The sequence below is a fragment of the Melanaphis sacchari genome, unplaced genomic scaffold, assembly GCF_002803265.2.
Source record: "Melanaphis sacchari strain LSU unplaced genomic scaffold, SCAv2.0 Contig12_pilon_pilon, whole genome shotgun sequence".
Classification (NCBI taxonomy): Eukaryota; Metazoa; Arthropoda; class Insecta; order Hemiptera; family Aphididae; genus Melanaphis; species Melanaphis sacchari.
The window spans coordinates 3,384,175-3,402,374 of record NW_020270527.1 but is presented as its reverse complement, the minus strand read 5'-3'; the positions used below and the strand labels follow the sequence as shown (position 1 = coordinate 3,402,374).

The 18,200-nt window shown below is 24.4% G+C and overlaps 1 protein-coding gene across 1 annotated transcript in view; it reads right to left on the bottom strand.

Moving 5' to 3' along the window:
• Positions 1–1,555: 1,555 nt before the first annotated feature.
• LOC112591148 (locomotion-related protein Hikaru genki) overlaps positions 1,556–18,200 on the bottom strand; it is a 121,983-nt gene continuing 105,338 nt past the window's right edge. The window contains exons 9-10 of the mRNA XM_025334859.1: positions 4,940–5,119; positions 1,556–2,314 (exon numbers count right to left, since the gene is read on the bottom strand). Of these exons, the coding sequence (XP_025190644.1) occupies positions 2,106–2,314; positions 4,940–5,119 (389 nt within the window). The 3' untranslated portion in view covers positions 1,556–2,105. The remainder of the gene's footprint in view (positions 2,315–4,939; positions 5,120–18,200) is intronic.

Below are 18,200 nucleotides of genomic sequence, written 5' to 3'. Positions count from 1 at the left end.
ATAAAGAGAAAAAAAGAGAGAGAGAGATAAACTAGGCAAAGCAGGTAGTCAGAGAGCACGCAGAATCAGAATTATCGCCCATGGCCGTAAATATATAGCTACTCGGAAATCCGGTGCAATTGTCGGGATCAAACTTGAGCCATTTCAGTACAGAGGAATCTGACAGATATATTATTATTATTATATATATATACAACAATATTCACCGTTGACACGAGCTTTCTGTGACAACGTTTTGTAGAAGTGTCCAATAATGTTTACGCTGTGATTTTTGATGGCTTTGAAAAACAGTTTTTAACAAAACTAACACGTTGACCCACTCGACTGAAGATAATACACGTCATAATAATGTTATATTATCATAGGTACTTGCAATTATTTCATTTTATGTATATAAAAGCACGTAATAATGTATGTTGGTATGTACAGCGTAACAGTAATTGGTAACAATTTATCATAAATGATAAAATTTGACAAGTTAACAGTGAATACGCGTGGCCAACAATAAAATGAGACATAAATATTATTGTTTCGATTATGGATGATTAAACTACGGTAATCATACCTCGAGGATGACATCGTTACGTCTCAATTGGTGTTAAAATAATTAAAAAAAGTATTACTAGTCCGTAAAAAGTGCATATTATTATATTTTACACAAGATATTATGAGGTGGTAATGCATCGGATGTCCGTGATCGACAAGAGTAGAAGGCGTTAACTACGACGTGGTTACTAACGTTTATAAATAGGCACAAATAGCATTTTAAATTCAGGGAACGGGATTTGAGATGATATTAAATCGATATTATTATACAATACAAATGATAAAAACTTAAAAATAATTTTTATCGCTCCACTTCTAGCATTACTACATTTTTAAATGGTTATTTTTTTTTACAAAAAAAAAAAAAATAAATATATAATATTCAGTTTATTGAACTAAATATAACACAATAATGTTTGTTTATATACGCAAAATGGTAAAAAAATATTACCGTTACAATGACACAGGAATGATATGAATCACTATGATGCTGCGGCCATTGGTGTGCATTAATACGGGATATTAAATTTAACATAAGACATTTATTATTTCAGTGAGTACTACATTTTTGAACATATTTTAATGAAAAAAAATAAATAAAAAAGTAGCGATAAAAAAGTATTTTTAGAAAAAAATGTTATCCTTGTTAATCATTATTTTCTTTATGTTTTTCACTGTTTAATTTCAAATTAAAAGCAGAATACTATTCGGAGTATTTCTTTTCATGAAAATTAAATTTAGGAGAAGTAGTTTGAAGTTAAGACGGGTGGAGTATTGAACTGATATTTTGCGAGGTACTTCTATACTACTCCACTCCCCTCGTCTATACTTCTTAAAACGATCTTCATAAATTACTCTTCCGTGATTTTATTATTATGTATCGAAGGATACTTCAAAAATATATTCTGCTTTGGGATCAGAGATAAGAAATTAATAATGCGTGTTTATATTCAAAGAAAAAAGTAAAAATTTAAAAAAACCATTAAGATAATAATAAGAAATTTTTTTATATTTGATCGAGTACTTAAAATTATATAAAATAAATATTTTCAAAAAAATAAATAGTTTTTGAGATAACAAGTGTCTTGCGTCAAACAGTTCACCCGGTATGACAGGGTTAACTAATATTTCAACGTAGGTTTCTAATACTCATCGAATACATTAGGTATAACATTATAACCGTACAATTTTATATAATTATATTTCTTACCTATGCGTATCGATCCGTGATAACTCGTGCACATTTGTATTTCTTTACAATACGTTCTCGACGAGAGAGGGGGGCATGTTAAATTCGAGCCATTCAAGTTTCTCACCCCCCTCCTCCCATATATATATATATATACTTGAGCCTATTCCTATGGGATAAACAATATATTACAACTGCGGTGTACCCGCACAATAATTATTACAAGAAATAGACGCGACGTCGTGGCTATAAATCATAATTATTAGTATAAAACTCCGACGGCGAGCGATTTGCAGGAAAGTGCGCACACCATCCGGGAAACCGCGTGTTTGTCCAGCCGGACACGTCTGGATGGATCTCCGTCGTTCGATTACACGTCCGTGTACTGTATGCATTCGGGCAGCGTATGCGACCACGTGCCGTTGCCGAGGCACACGGGTGGACTAGCCTCGAGCGGTAGCGGAAGAACGTATCCGGAAAGGCATGTGATTTTCAACTTGTCGCCCGGCACGTACCAGAACTTCAGCGGTATGATACGACCGTTGGGTGGCTCGCCCGGATACTCGCATCTGGCTTTGCCTGCAACAGTGATAATAACGATTTAATATTATTAACAATAATAAACGCGGAATAATTAGTCGTGTTTCGTAACGATCAACGCTGGAGCAGGCTGATAGCTGATACACCTAAATGAATTTATGTTAAATTATGATTGGTCGCACACCGCGGTATCATAATATGTCGGGTATCCGGTTATTGTTCACGAGGCGCGGATCCAAATGTACATCCGTCCGGTGTACAAAATACAAAAACAACAATCATACGTGTGAACTAAGAACACGATGTTTAAATAGATATGTTCACTATTAGAATTGATAAATAAATTTAAAATGTGTACACGTCATTTTTTTTTAACTGTCGTAGAGGGCCAGTCGATTTATTCAAAAAAAGTAAATACGACTACATATACGAGTGTTGGAATGCCGGTTTTGTTTTGGTAATATGTATATTGTTGTCGGGTAATGTATTTTCATGCTTAAAATAATATGTACGAGTACATTAAGAGGTTCCAGCTGAAATAAGGTACGTATTATGTCAGTTTATGCAACATCCAAGTACATATGCAGGGGAAAAATATGAGGTCTGATCCCAATCCCCCTGAAAATTTTAAAAATAAAAAATAAAAATTGTGTTCAAAATCATTTAAACTTTACTTAAATAAAATCCTGGCTACTACTATATACCTGGCAATGGCGATCGACCAAATTGGTTAATAATAATATTGCATGATTGTGTAACTACATGGTTCTATGGGTATGTCAAAATATCTCAGTCACAATATCCCCAACAAAATTACAAAAATTAAAAATATATATAAATTATGAAACTAAATTGTAAATTTTTTTAATGAGTTATGAACATTATTCAATTTTATATATGCAAAACTTGCTAAAAAATATTAACTATGTAAGATACAAACATAAGTAATGTTTTAACTATTAAGTTTCATAATAAGTCAAGTCACTCTAATTTTTAAACTAACGAAGCTAAACGTAAACTGCTGAGCGTAAATTTTCTAAGACGGAGACATTAAATATGAGTGTAGTACTGTAGCCGTGTAGCGTCATCTTAGAGTTTTGAATTTATAATTATGCGAGATATTTTGTCAAGGGTAATTTTACTTGAATATTTTGTTTTCCAACAATATATTATGTATTAAATTATTAATTTTCCAGATAATATGGTAACATAATTTGTATGAATTAATAATATTATACAATTAATCCGATTTGTTTTTTTCAAAAATTGGTCCAATTTATCGTATTACTAATAGAAATGGAGTATGTGATAAAATGTTATCAGAAATAGAGATTCTATTAACCTAAATTTATCTAATCTTATGTTTTTATCGTATGTAATGATATGGTAATCAATTCAATGGTAAGGTATACTCGACAACTACTCCATGGCTAAGCGACTCATCAATTTTAATTGCTCTATTTATGATAAATTGTTAGGGAAACATGATACTCCATCATGGATAATTTCTGCCTTACAATCATGCAACAAAGTAAATTTTAGCTTTAATATTATAGTAAACGAAGTATGAACACATTATCATAATCTAAAGGTATATTAACACAATCTATGTTTATACGTTGGTTTTCAAATATTTTTATTTTTGTCACTTAGGTATTAGTGTTTTAAATCTATATTTATGTGTCTACTCATAAATTATTTAAAAATAAAAACATTTAAAAAAATAAATAATTATTCGTATTGCCATATGTTCACATAATAATCTTTAATTGGTATTAAAAACCAAGTTTTGAAAATAAATTCGTTGAGTAGGAATAATTAAGACTTTCAAAAAATTAGAATTTAAATAAATAGATTATTGAAGAATGAAAAAAAGAATATGAGCGATAAACAAATGAGCATGCTTGTTAAATTTATCTGTATATTTGTCATATATCACTTATTGAAATAAATCGTGTGTATAAGATGCTGAACTATAAATTATGCTTGTCGTTGAGCTTTAGTAAATTAATACGATAACTAAGTTCGTTGTAATCGTATTATACTATTTAATATTATTAAATATTACCTAATGCGGTTTATTCAAAAACATTATTGATATGAGAAGGTACTTGAAATTCATTAAAATCTAAACACGTTGTGGCTTAGTTTCAGATTTATATCTTCATTAAATATACTATAATATTGAATATTGTAAGATCTAAATGGTTGTGAAGTGTATTTTTAACTAAATCAACTAGATCTGGCTTAAACTAATATATTATGATGAAACAACGGTTAAATTTTCATTTAACTTATACTTATAATATCTATTTATATTCTTATTACTTTAAAATCATATTAATACTAATATACCTATTATATTATATTCTTTTATACATATTACGTATTTGAATGCGGCTTATTTAAAAATCAGCGATATTTACTTTAAACGGTTTATGTGAATAAACTTTATATAAAATAGTAAAAGTTTTATAATATTGTGGTGCACATTTTACCCCGTAACGTTATTTTTATGTATGAAATATCTTTTCATGCGGTTAAATAAATAGGTATTAAGCAATGGATTTGAACTTTGAAACATGTCGCGTATAGATTCTATAGTATCAAACAAAATGTAAACAATAAAGTTTTATCTGCATCTAAAAGCGTATGCATGCTCACAGTATGGTGTAGAGTGTGACCAAGTGCCATTTTCCGTGCACACCATGCTGGGCTTTCCAATCAGCTGATGTTTTTCACCACAAGAAAATTGCACCATGGAACCGACTACATGACGCCCTGGAGCTGAATCTTCGATCAGGAGGCCGTTGAGTGGTACGATTGGGGTTGGACACAGAATTTCTGGAACACAAAACATGATATGTAATATCATCATCATCAATACTTTTATTTATTTATTTATTTTTTTTTTATGGTAAAATTTAAAACTAAACTAACTCGATTTAATGTTTTATTATTGCAGTAATGCAAATGCAATATCTGTGGATTACTTCATATCGTATTATTATCGTTATTTCAAACCGTAAACAACAAATACGAAAGAATAAATGTAATGATAAACGAAATTCTGAGGAATGAATGAGAATAATATATTGCCAGCAGCAGCATTGCAGCGGTCGCATTACTACAAGTCGTCTAATTCGTTGACCGCAGTGTTACACCGGCATCGCGCATCGGTGTCATTCTGCGGTGACAATAGACCAAAATATTATACTGCACCAGACGATGCGTCAACTATCGATCACAACGATAAAGCAATTTCGGAATACTCCATAGAGTCGGACATAAAAAAGGAACCCGACGAAATCTATCAAGTAAAAAACGTTCACGGAACAATTGAAGTATTTGACCAATACATGAATTACATCAAAAAAATGTAGTCCTTGTTTTAGTTTTTTTTTCTTTTTACACAGACTAGTAAATTTTGTATTACATATTTGACATTTTAAATAATTCAGTTTGTTGTATACGCAAAATCAAAACGTTAAAATAGCAACTGTTATATGGGTACAAATGTAAACAAATATGTGAACAAATATCGTAATTCCTGCACCGATGTACAGTAGTATTCTAAAAATTACAGTTGATCTTCTGTACTTTAGGAATAAAACATATTTCTCTCATTATTATTATCAAATATCTTATTTGAATTTATATTTATTTTAGTTTTTAAAGACATGTTTGAATCAAGGACAGGAACCTAAATTATTTTTTAAATAGATTTCAGTTTCGGTATATCGAAATTAATCATTACTCTTTTTTAAAATAAAATATTAGTTTATACTATTGATTGTTTTTATTTTGAAATTAGAGCATGTATTTAATAAACAACCATTTTAATTAAAATTATGTGAATTTAAATTCATTATAAACTCAATAACGTAATACAATCGATGTAAAAACATATAAAATTTTTTTCTTAAAAATAAAATGAAACTAAAATTTTTAACTTAAAAAATCAGCAAGAATTGGAAAAGTTAATTTTCTTAAAATAGCAGTTTTGCATCATAAACAAATTAAAAAAAAGTCTTGATGAGATTAATTACTATTGAACTTTTATTTTTGAAAATAATTGATTTTTTTTCTACTTCAATTCCAATCATATAAAATTATGTTATTAAAATTTATACTTTAACTCTAGCATGATCATTTTTTACAAACTCGTGATAAATTGAATCAACTCAAATCAGTTATATAAAAATTATTTGAGAAATTATTTTAATATCATTAGTCATTTAGGAATTTAGAGTATTAAAACTTAAAAAACATTTAATTTATTGTTAATATAGTTATAATTTAATCTTGTGTGACTATGAAGATACATTTCAAATTTTTACTATGATGAGTATTTCTTAAATATTTTTTTAAATATATATGTTTTTCAAAAGATAATTAAAACTAAATACTATTGAGTCAATCACGAAGAAAATAAAATATAAAATTTAATTGCTGTTTCACAAACCATGAATTTTTTAAGTTAATTTAAATTTAATTTTTATTGACTTTTTTTAAAATATTTTTTTATCTGCTATGATGATATCCTAATAATTAAGATAATCATTACAGAAATGCATTTTGTCTTTCTTAATTTATTTTAATCATACTGTTGGATATTGTATTTTATGCAATAACGTTTGTCTTATACAAAACTATAATATATTTATTGTCTGTTAATTCCATAAAAAAAAATTAAAAAAAATGATAAATTAATCAGGATTGTGTTAAAAATACCATTGAATTGGAAATTAAAGACTGCTTATTTTTATATAACTTATATTTAATTGATCTCATTTACTCGTATTTATATATGCTAAACATATGGATCATGTAATTATTTATATATACATGATTTTTTTTATGATAAGTAATTTTGTATATTTATTGGTAAGCTTTTAATATTATATTCTTATTATATCGTATGTTAACGACTACAGTTATACGGAGTTGAGAATCATACACAATTTTTTATTGGTACGTGGTGGATTATTATATAAATTAATCAATTGCTGCTATGTGTCAATTAATTAAATATTTTATTTTTACGAGAAATTCTTCATTATTAGTTGATAATATTTGATTAGTTTTAATTCATATTGTACTAACTATATAATTAAAAATTGTATTACAGTGGTTGCTAGATATACGCAATATAGATAAATATATAATAGTAGTTTTTCAAGGATTATTCAAACGTACTGCTAGTGGTAGTACAGTAATGTTAGTCAATTTTTTTATTGGGTTTGGGTAGTACCATGAAGCAAAGTTCGATTGGCATGTTCAGTCTCTATATTATACAAATAAAATGTAAGTACTTCATAATATAAATTTATTATTCTGATCCTGTTTTGTGCATACATAATATGATATGCAGTTAATCATTAAATAATAATAAAAAAAAAATATATACAATCTATTCAAAATATGGAGGAAACCTATTATATTACTGCCTGAGGATAAAATACATGTACATGATATTGCACATGTCACATTCATAAAGTGTAAAAACAATTTATAAAAGAAACTGATTGTCATAGTGCAACGCGCAAATTAATGAAAATTCTTGAAATTTGTTCTTTATAAGTTCTATAAATATTATTATTATTTATATTTCGAAAAAATATGATTAAAAAACAAAAAAATGTTTTTGTATATTATTATACGTCTTACTATTAATATTCAGACTTCATAAAATGAACTATTAATTTAATTTAATTTATATTATTGAAATAATATTACTAATGTATTAACATACTTATTAAATAACATATCGTTAGTTATTAAACGTTGGACAGTTAGTTGTCTCAAAAAAAGAATGTACCCATATTGGCTATGATTTATGCATCTACCCGATACTCCAGATTTTGAATAGCCGCATAAAATCGTATATTTTAAACTTATATCATAATAACGAAAGATGTTCTTATTGCCAAACGATTCTAAATTTTATGAAAGTTAAGTATAGACATTTAAAGAGATGGACAATACTTAGTGAGAGACATTTCGTGTCATAGTTGTTAAACCTAACAAAATTTCTTCAGATAATATTTTAAATTATCACATTTTACACTAAATAAATACTAAATAAATGTATAAATAAATACTAAAAATGTATAAAATAATAATTTAAAAGTGCTAAAGAATATAAAAAAAAAAAAAACTTTGACTTTAAATGTTTATAAAACGAATATAAACTTGTCAGTATTTAGAATGCATTTTTGTATATAACCTAAAAAAATGCATCTGAAATTCAAACCTTAGTTATAATAATTTTACTTTTAAGTAGCAAATTGTATTTTAGCCATTATAAGTATGTTTGTTAAATTATTAAATTATTATACAATTTTAAATATTGTTCTACAGTTCTACATAGGGAAGTACCACAATTGCCTATATATTACGCCGTGTTACAAAATTGTTAACAACAAAAAACTGTATAATATGGGAAATTCGTTAATTTCGGTATCTCACAACAAAATAGTAATATTAATTTTTATTTAATTTAAGCCATTAACAATAATTAAATACATCTAATATTCAATGATCATTTTCAGTGTTTAAAATAATTAATTTCTGAATTTAAATTTAATGATTGTATAGTGTACTTTATGATATTCACCTTATTGTACTCTCTATACTCTAATTTATTAGTAGTTCTTTTCTTATATAAATGTAAAATATGTATACATATAAAAATTAATTTTTCGTTCTTTATATCGTTGATTTTCATTTGAAAAATTGTTTCACGAAAATATAAAAACGCTTAATCTATAATGAGTAACAGTTCTAAAAAAAGAAAGTCATTGTAAAATAATAAAGAATTCTCATGTTTAGTTTAAATATATTTTTATGATTACAAAATTTATTAAAATAGGTTAAAAATTGTTTTTGTCACCTTTATATTTTTATAAGTACATTAGAAATATACAAGATAAATTTACTTCTTCAATATCATCAAACAAAACCTATTGCATCAATTTATTTTAATTTCAACAAAAATATTGATATGGTAATTTTAGGTTTCAGAAATATATATATATATATATATTTAATGGAACTGATTAAATATGCTTTATGTATTTTTGTTTATGATTTTGAAACTTTAATTATGTTGATAATTATTAATTTAACAGTCAAGCCTAATTGTTTATTACAGCAGCTCATAATAAATAATAATTATAATAATAATAATAATAAAATTAGTTCAGTAATTTTAATTAAATCTTCAAATAATTAACTAACCTCTAAAAGTTCATAATATAGTGTATTTAAGAAAAATAAATTATTGATCCTTGTAGGATAAATAATTTAATCAATATTTACAAGTTTTTTTTTAAAAATATTGAATTAAAAACGAGGAAACAATATAATTTAAATATTATATGCAAGTACCTATCATAAAACATCATAAATATTTGAAGTTTTTAATAAAAATGATAAAGAAGGTTGCATTATCATTTTTCATTGGTTTTAATTATAACTGTACATCCAAGAAAAATAAATTATAATTAAAAAAGAAATTATATTTTAAGGCTAATTTGAAATAGATTATTTACTTATTTACTGTTATTAAAGAATACAAATTATTTAACAACATTAACATGATGTGCTAATTTATTAATATATATTATAAACTCTAATAGTTTTCATTATATTATTTACCTAAAAAATATTTTTAAATTTGTATGAAGATAATCCAATTAAATTTTTCGCGTAGAATATATATTGTATTGGTTGATATCGATTTAATATAAGCTGTTAATTGATTAATTTTTCGATAATTATTATGAAATTAGAAAAAAGAGATGTATCTTGGTCAAAAATTTGTAGTAATTTGATTTATTCAAAATTATTTCGAAATTTCATAATTTTCTATAAGATTATAACGATTTCTTGGCGTATCAAATAACCATGGTTATTTCTGAAACTTATTAATTTGCTTATAATATGTATAACACTTAGCATATAAAATGAAAATATTTTTACATTCATATAATTACGCAATGAATACATCATCTATAAAACAATTAAAATTTAAATGTTATTTGTATTTAAACGTTCTTGATCATCTTTAAACATTTATCTCAATATGATATTATATTGTACTAAGTATTTTAATGTTTTATTGTTATAGATTATACGTTATATAAATAAACAATAATTAATGACCAATATACTATATTACAATAAAGTTAGAAAATTATATTAAATATTTTTATAAATACTGATTTATTTTATTCCATAAAATTACATTTTTTAAACAACGTATTAGAATGTTCGGTGAACACGCGTGTTATATTTTGTTAAGCGACTGTACGTCGTATATTCAATTTGACGTTTGTTATATTTTGTTAAATAAGCGGTGAACCCTACCCATAATTGCATTACTACTTCATTACTATTTCCATATCACTAAATAGTAAATTGTCGAAATAAAGTTTATTTTAATAATTAGATTATTATCGGTATATTTTGTATATTATTTTTAGTTTTTTTAATGTTGTATGACATTTAATTTAAATAAAAAAGGTCTAAGATTATTGCATTAAAGAGGACGATTATTTTATGGTTTATTTAAAACAAAAAATGTAACCTGTTAACTTTTGTTGTTTTGAGTGTAAATCAATAAAGTTGTAATAAATTAATCGTAATACACTAGTTTTATCTTGCAATCATTAGCATTTAACGATAAAAAAATATTCACAAAAATAATGTTGAATTATCATAATTTATAGATTAGGTTATACTCATATTATTGTAATATTAATTTCAAAGTGTGCACTTCTAAATAATTTGATTTGTTATAAAAAATAAATTATCATAAAAAGTGTATCATTAAAACTTAAAAAAAACATATTATTTATTTACAATAGAAAAATTGAATGAAATTACTGACAATGATATTATTCTTAAAAGTTATGTATTATCAATTGCTAATACAAAATTTAGTTGAATATTGCAATATGATACGCAGTGATGAATCGAAATTCATAGAATTCTGTTGGATTTTACATATATACTTATAGTTGCTCTACAGTGTGGTACTAAAATCGAAAAAATATGTTTTGTTACGAATTTACTATGTGTATATATTTTGTTGCTCGATTACCTTAATTCGTTTTTGAGATATTTTAGTTTTATGTCACACTCACGACGGTGTTTCTGAAGCACTTACGGATCTTTATGTCTAAAATACAATCGATAAAACCAATTGAATGTGGTGAGTAACGCGAGAATGGTAGCACACCATTAGTGGAATGAGAATAAAATCCTATCCGTTTTGGTACGATATGACAATAATATCCACAGTCAATAGTACCCTCGGGGAATATTCGTTCGGCAACATATAGTATGTACGTGAGGTTTATTCAGATGAAAGAAAAACGGTAATTTGAAAAAGTGCAAATAATAAAATGTAAATTTTTTTCATAAATAAAAACCAAAAATAAAATTTTACTATTTGAAAATTATCCATACTTACACATATATTATATTTGTATAATTAATACATGGTTGGATAGAGCTTGATAAATATTTACTTTTGTTCACAAATATATTTTACGTTTTAAGTACAATGTTTATTCTTAACTTATTATTTGTTATTCCTGTTGATTTATTTTGATATTGCTACGCAATTTATTTATTTATTCATGAATAAATAAGTTTATTTATTTATTAATTTTATGACAAATGAGTTTACAGCAAGTATGAGATTATTCAAATACTTTACTTATCTGAATTTAAAAATATATATAAATTTTGTCTTTTACCTTTAATTGGTATAACAATTAATTAAGACGAGTATCGTTATGCAGATAATATACATAATATTTAATATTTATTATAATTAATTTTAAATTGAAAGAAATTCAGATAAGTACAGAGATTGCTGACCAAAACTTCAACCGTACATACTCAATAAGTTTACCAATGTTAAATAAAAAATACAATTGTATAAATCAATCATAATAATTATTATAAAGAACGTATTATTATTATTGTAAATAATTGATGTAGAAACTTATGAAAAAAAGAAAAAAAATTTAGGCAAGCAAAAATAGATTTATTGTTGATTAATTTTATATAATATGAATATTTATTAGTATAGTAATTTTATTTTATTACAATGGTGAATGTTTTTTTTTTTTATTTAACTGCAATAGTATGTACTCGTATCTATGCCATTTGTAAGAATGTTTTATAATTCGTGTTCCAATTTTGTGTATTTGATTATTATATTTCATTTTAATTTTTATATTTACATAGTACATGTTTTTTTTTTTTTTTTTTTTTTTTTAATATAAAAAAATAACTTAATATGTTTTGGAATTACATAATATTGCTTATAATTTATATACTAAAATTATAGTTAAGTATATTGTGCTGCTGTTGTTTACATAATATCTTAGTATGATATAATAATAAAAATAAGTTTAATAGAAAACATATTCATAACTATTTTTATTCAAAATATTTATTATATTTAGATTTAAAATATAGCTTATAAATTAAATTTTGTATCCATTAAGTGTAAATTCACAATGATTTACAATTAATCGAGATCGAATATTGTAATTATTTTTTATGTAAATGTAAGTATAAAACTTAAAAGTGGGTATCTATTAACATATTTACTAATTCTAAGTCTATATTTGTAAATATCATACAAAATATAAAATGTATAAATATTATGCATCATCGCATCAATCCCATACAATATTTGTTGTTTTCACGACGACAGATAGATTGATTAATCTACGTTTTAACTATAACAGTATTCTAAATATATCAATATAATTTTGACTGTAGTTTCATAGAAATTAATTAATAATTTTATGAAATGAATATTATTTTAAATTTTAAAACATAGTGCACAGTATATTTTAACTATTAAAAAATAATTATTTATTAAAATTTTATTTCTCGATACTATATTAAAACACATGCATAATTAATATTTTTGTTTTATCCTAGTTTAATATTTCATGATGATTATTATAATAAACAGAACCTAAATAATTTTAGATTATAAATAAAACGAAGGGTCTATCGGTTTTATAATGTACAGTTTTTAAATGCAATACCAAAATTTAAATAAAAATATTTGACACATACACGGCTTGTGAGTTGTGACCTAACTAATAACTTTCTATGTATAAATTTCTAACCTTATTGTATATATATATATATAAAGATAATATTTTACATTTTTGTGAATCAAAGTTAAATTTATATTTGAGCCATTTTATACCAACCTATATGAGTTGAAATAATAAGCTTAAAACACCTCCCAAGTCTCAAGAAATATATTTATAAGTTACTTTTATTGAAATTGTAGTTTCTGAAATTAGTGTGTTTAAACATGCAAACTCTTCAGCTATATAAATAAAAATGATTATATTGATAATAATAATCTTTTGTAATATTATTACAATAGTTATAAGCCTAATTTATTTTAAAACTACGTAAACTAAACTGGTATGTCATAATTCACGGTTCACGAGTAGCTATACATTCAAAATTCCCTTGTAAAGTACAACGCAATATGTTTTGGAATTATCGTCAACTGAAAGTATATATAAATATATAAACACAAACACACACATAATATATATAACACAATATATATATTTTGAGGAAAATTCTACGCCTTTTAGTCAAATATCCACATTAAATACTGATCGATATTTCACACTAAAATGTATGAATCACTGATGTTGAATTTTCAATTTATATCTGGCCTTGTGCAATTAAACGAGATATTTATAGTACATTGAAACCCACAAAATTAATTTCTTAATTATGTGTACCAGAATATTAAGTATAATAAATAAATATACATAGCAATAAAATACCAACAATAATTTAAACAATACATATTTATTTCTTTGTTGACAGTTTATTTAATTGATTTTAATAAATTAAAGTTGAAATGAATTTATTTATAATAAGAAAATATATATTTTTAGATAAGGTCCGAGTATATAATTAGTAATAAACTTATTTTAAAATAAAATTGTTTTATTTTAAAATTAATTATACCAAGTGGTTATTAGTTTTAATGGTGATAGAAATATTTACGTAATGTAATAATAAAAATGTTTTAAGTGTAGTTGACCATCATTATTTTATATTAAATATATATTTTTTTTTGAATATTATAAGTGTAATTTTCATTGATTAAACAATAATACTTATAAATCAATTTTAATTTTTTTGATCGATAATAATATGTTTAATTTGAGTTTTATTTTATTTAATAAAGTCAATTAAAATTTAAAAGAAAGAAAAAACATAAAAAAATAAACTAAAAAAAAATATCGCTTGACATCGATTTTGTACATAAAATTATATATAGGTATGGTATAAAGCTTATGAGTATGGGCATTATCAGAAACAAGAGTAGCAGTAGGAAAAGCGTATATCGTCAAGTGTAACAATTAATTACGTTTGCAATGTATACGGAACTTTGGGATTGACAAATTTCATTAATATTTTTGGTAGAAGACTGGATGTTACAGGGAGACAGACATTGAGAGATAAAGACTGTGAGCTACATAGAAAGAGAAAGAGAGAGATAGAATGAGTACGCTCTACTGTTGTGTGTCGTGGTGCTGGTGATGCTGCTGCACGATTTACATTCCGCATGCCCTTAAAATTTGATTAATGAAATATATTACTCCATCCCTGTTTCGCTTTTGGCCTCATATAACCCTTGCCACACCACCATTTCCTCTAAATCTAACCAACCCCACCTTGGCTAACTCGATCACTATTCTCTTGTTCCATATATATTTGAACAACAATGGATTTCAGCATGTTGTGAGATTATGGCGAGGCAAAAGTAGCAGCAGCAGAACCATAGGTGTAGTAAATACACCTTTCCTAATGTGTCTCATTGCAATTTAATTTTTTATAGTATTTTGCTGTTCATACTTTATTCTGCGTATAATTTTTAGTAGATTTATGAACAGAGCTTTTGATTGTTGATAGGTATTTTTTTTTTTTAATAAATTGTTAAGTATAATAGAATTCTTTGTGAGTTGTAAAAAATTGTTGTAAGGAAGATGGATGCTATTATATAGAGAATGTTTTGTAATAATGCTATAAGCCTTATAATATTTATTTAGGTTATAAGACAGTTGTTGTAACTAGAACGAACAAAATTTTTTACGGATAAAGATAGTGACTAATGAATTTTATGTTACAAATTTCTTAAAAATGGAGACATTAAAATATTGTTTATTTATTTGTATGGTAAATTTTGTCTAGGGTTAAAATTTAATTGTAAAGAAGTTGTTGTTAATGACAGGCTAAAAGCGAAAAGAAATTGAGAGAGTAAGCCTACTCTCATAAAACCTTATGTTGCGATGGAAAAATGTATTATATTTTTGTATGTTAAGTGATACATAATTGTAAATCAATTTTATTCCCTTTATTGTAATAAAGGAGTGATAATTTTCATGTACCACACGATATATTTAACTCATGTTCATATTGTAATTGGTTATTGTTAGATTGAAGAAATATAAATTAAAATAACTAAGTAGTAAAACTTTGTTAGTTATTTTAAATAGTAACATTTTGTTAAATGTTAACAGTGAAGGGAAATTTGATAAAATTTGATAGAAAAATGTTTGTTTTTATTTATCTAATAATTATTATTACAAAAAAAAAAAAAAATAAATAAATAAAAAAAAATGATGTTGTTAATTGCGCAAATTATAATTGAGAGTAGAGGTTTGATAGCGATAAAAAATCCACTGTTCATACTCAACTTTATGTTCACGAATAGATTATCAGTGTTATTTCGATAGACGAGTGCCTCAAAATCATATAAAAATAAAAAAATCTAATTATTTGATAACTATAGCTATAAATATGAGTATGTATAGGTATTTTGTTTTTCTATGAGTATTTTGTGCTTTTTTGTTAGGATGACGAAATGAACTAGTAGAAGATATGAACCGACCATTTTGTTTGGACTGAGATGATAAAATGAGAATGTGATTTGGATACATTCTGTAAACGAGAATTTTCAGGAGGGGATGGTTTTTGAGATATTTATCTTCCATTTTGTACGACGGTTTGAGTTTATCTCGAGATAGCAAAAATAAGCAGGCTGAACATGTGTGTCCCGAATATACATCACCTGTGACAGTAATTTTTAAGTAAGTTACCAAATTTGAGCTCAGACGCTTCTTCATTCCGATAAGACAATTTTGTATAGATGGAAATAATTTTTTTTTTCGTCTAAGATGGAAAAAAATTTAAAAAAAATAACTGATAAAAGGAAAATAATTATACAACTTGTTTTTAATGAAACATTTCATTATCAACGGTTACCAAACAATTAATAATTATTAAGCTTAAAATATTTTCATAAAATATTTATCAAAAATAGAACAATAAAATAAAACTATCATTAACTTTATAACTGTAATTATAACGTACATCAATCAATATAAGTTTTCAATTTTATAGAAATATATTGGTGTCAGTGTGAAATATAATTAGTTATTAGGTAGTTATTGAATTTTACAATAAATATATATCATAGATTGACAGCCATCCTACTCATTAGTTATAAGATTGATGAGATGCTTTGATTTAAAAGCTATAGTATTTTATTATATAGTACTTTTTTGAAGCACATTACTTTTAGAAAGTTTGTAGATGATTAAATAGAATAATGAATAAGTTTAATGATACCTAAACTTAGAGCATTGTATTTATAAAATACAAATTAATATGATTCCCAAATTTAAATAACTTGACACATTAAGTAGTCTATAATAATATTAGAGCTAAAGATATAATAATTAGATACTTAAATAATATAATATGTTATATTAGTTATTTTAAGTACTATGCAGTATAAAAAACCAATGATATTTTTTAGTTAAAAATATTAATAGTTATACTTGAATATAATACATAGTAATAATATAAAACTAATTCTAAATATTAATATACCTATATTTATTACCAGAATTTTGACAGAAATAGGAGAAAAAAAACAATTAATACTATTTGAATTAGACATTTAATTTATAACTTATAACTGTTAAGATAAGACTATGAGATATAATCACTAAAATTTTTAATTATAAAAGATATACCTAAATCTTTAAATATTTTGTATTAAAGCAATAGTTCATTCATTATGCGTATGAATATGACTATTAACCAAGAAACTATTTTTTTGAAAAATAACCATGTAAGTGATTATAATTTTAATTTACTTTCTCTAAATTCCTAAGTTATAGTTTTATATTATTTTTCTATGTGATCTTTGCTTAATATGTATTACAAATTACAAATGTTATATTTCAATAATAATAAAAAATTACATATATGTTTTATTTGAAATTCGATAATTTGTTTTGAAATTCAGAGTAAAGTAACGAATGTATTGGTTTTATATTGTAAAATGTGCGTGTTATTCTTAAAACTATTTTTTATGTGTCTATTATCACTTTCGTATAACAGTAACAATGGTTCGATCTTCAAAATTAAGGGAATTTTTCAATAAAAAAGTAGATATATAATTGTAACATTGGAGTTTGGGAATATAAAGTCAAAATTCTCAGTAATTTAAAAAAATATAAATGAAAAAACTAAAAACAATTATAAAAAAACAGGAGTACTTATAAAAAGACAAAATCGGTTTTTTTAAATTTTTATTGACTTGTATAAAAAAAATTATAAGAATATATAGGTAAATACTTGAAATTTTTGCAAAATAATAAAAATAGTTATTTTTAGAGACAACAAAATTTTTAAACTATTTTAGCATTTTAAAACTTTTTAGAGACATCTGAAAATCTGAAATTATTAGTATTTAACATAATATAATTAGCTAACTAATGAGTAATTTAAAGATATCGAAATAATTACTTAGTTTAATTTTAGTTTATGAATA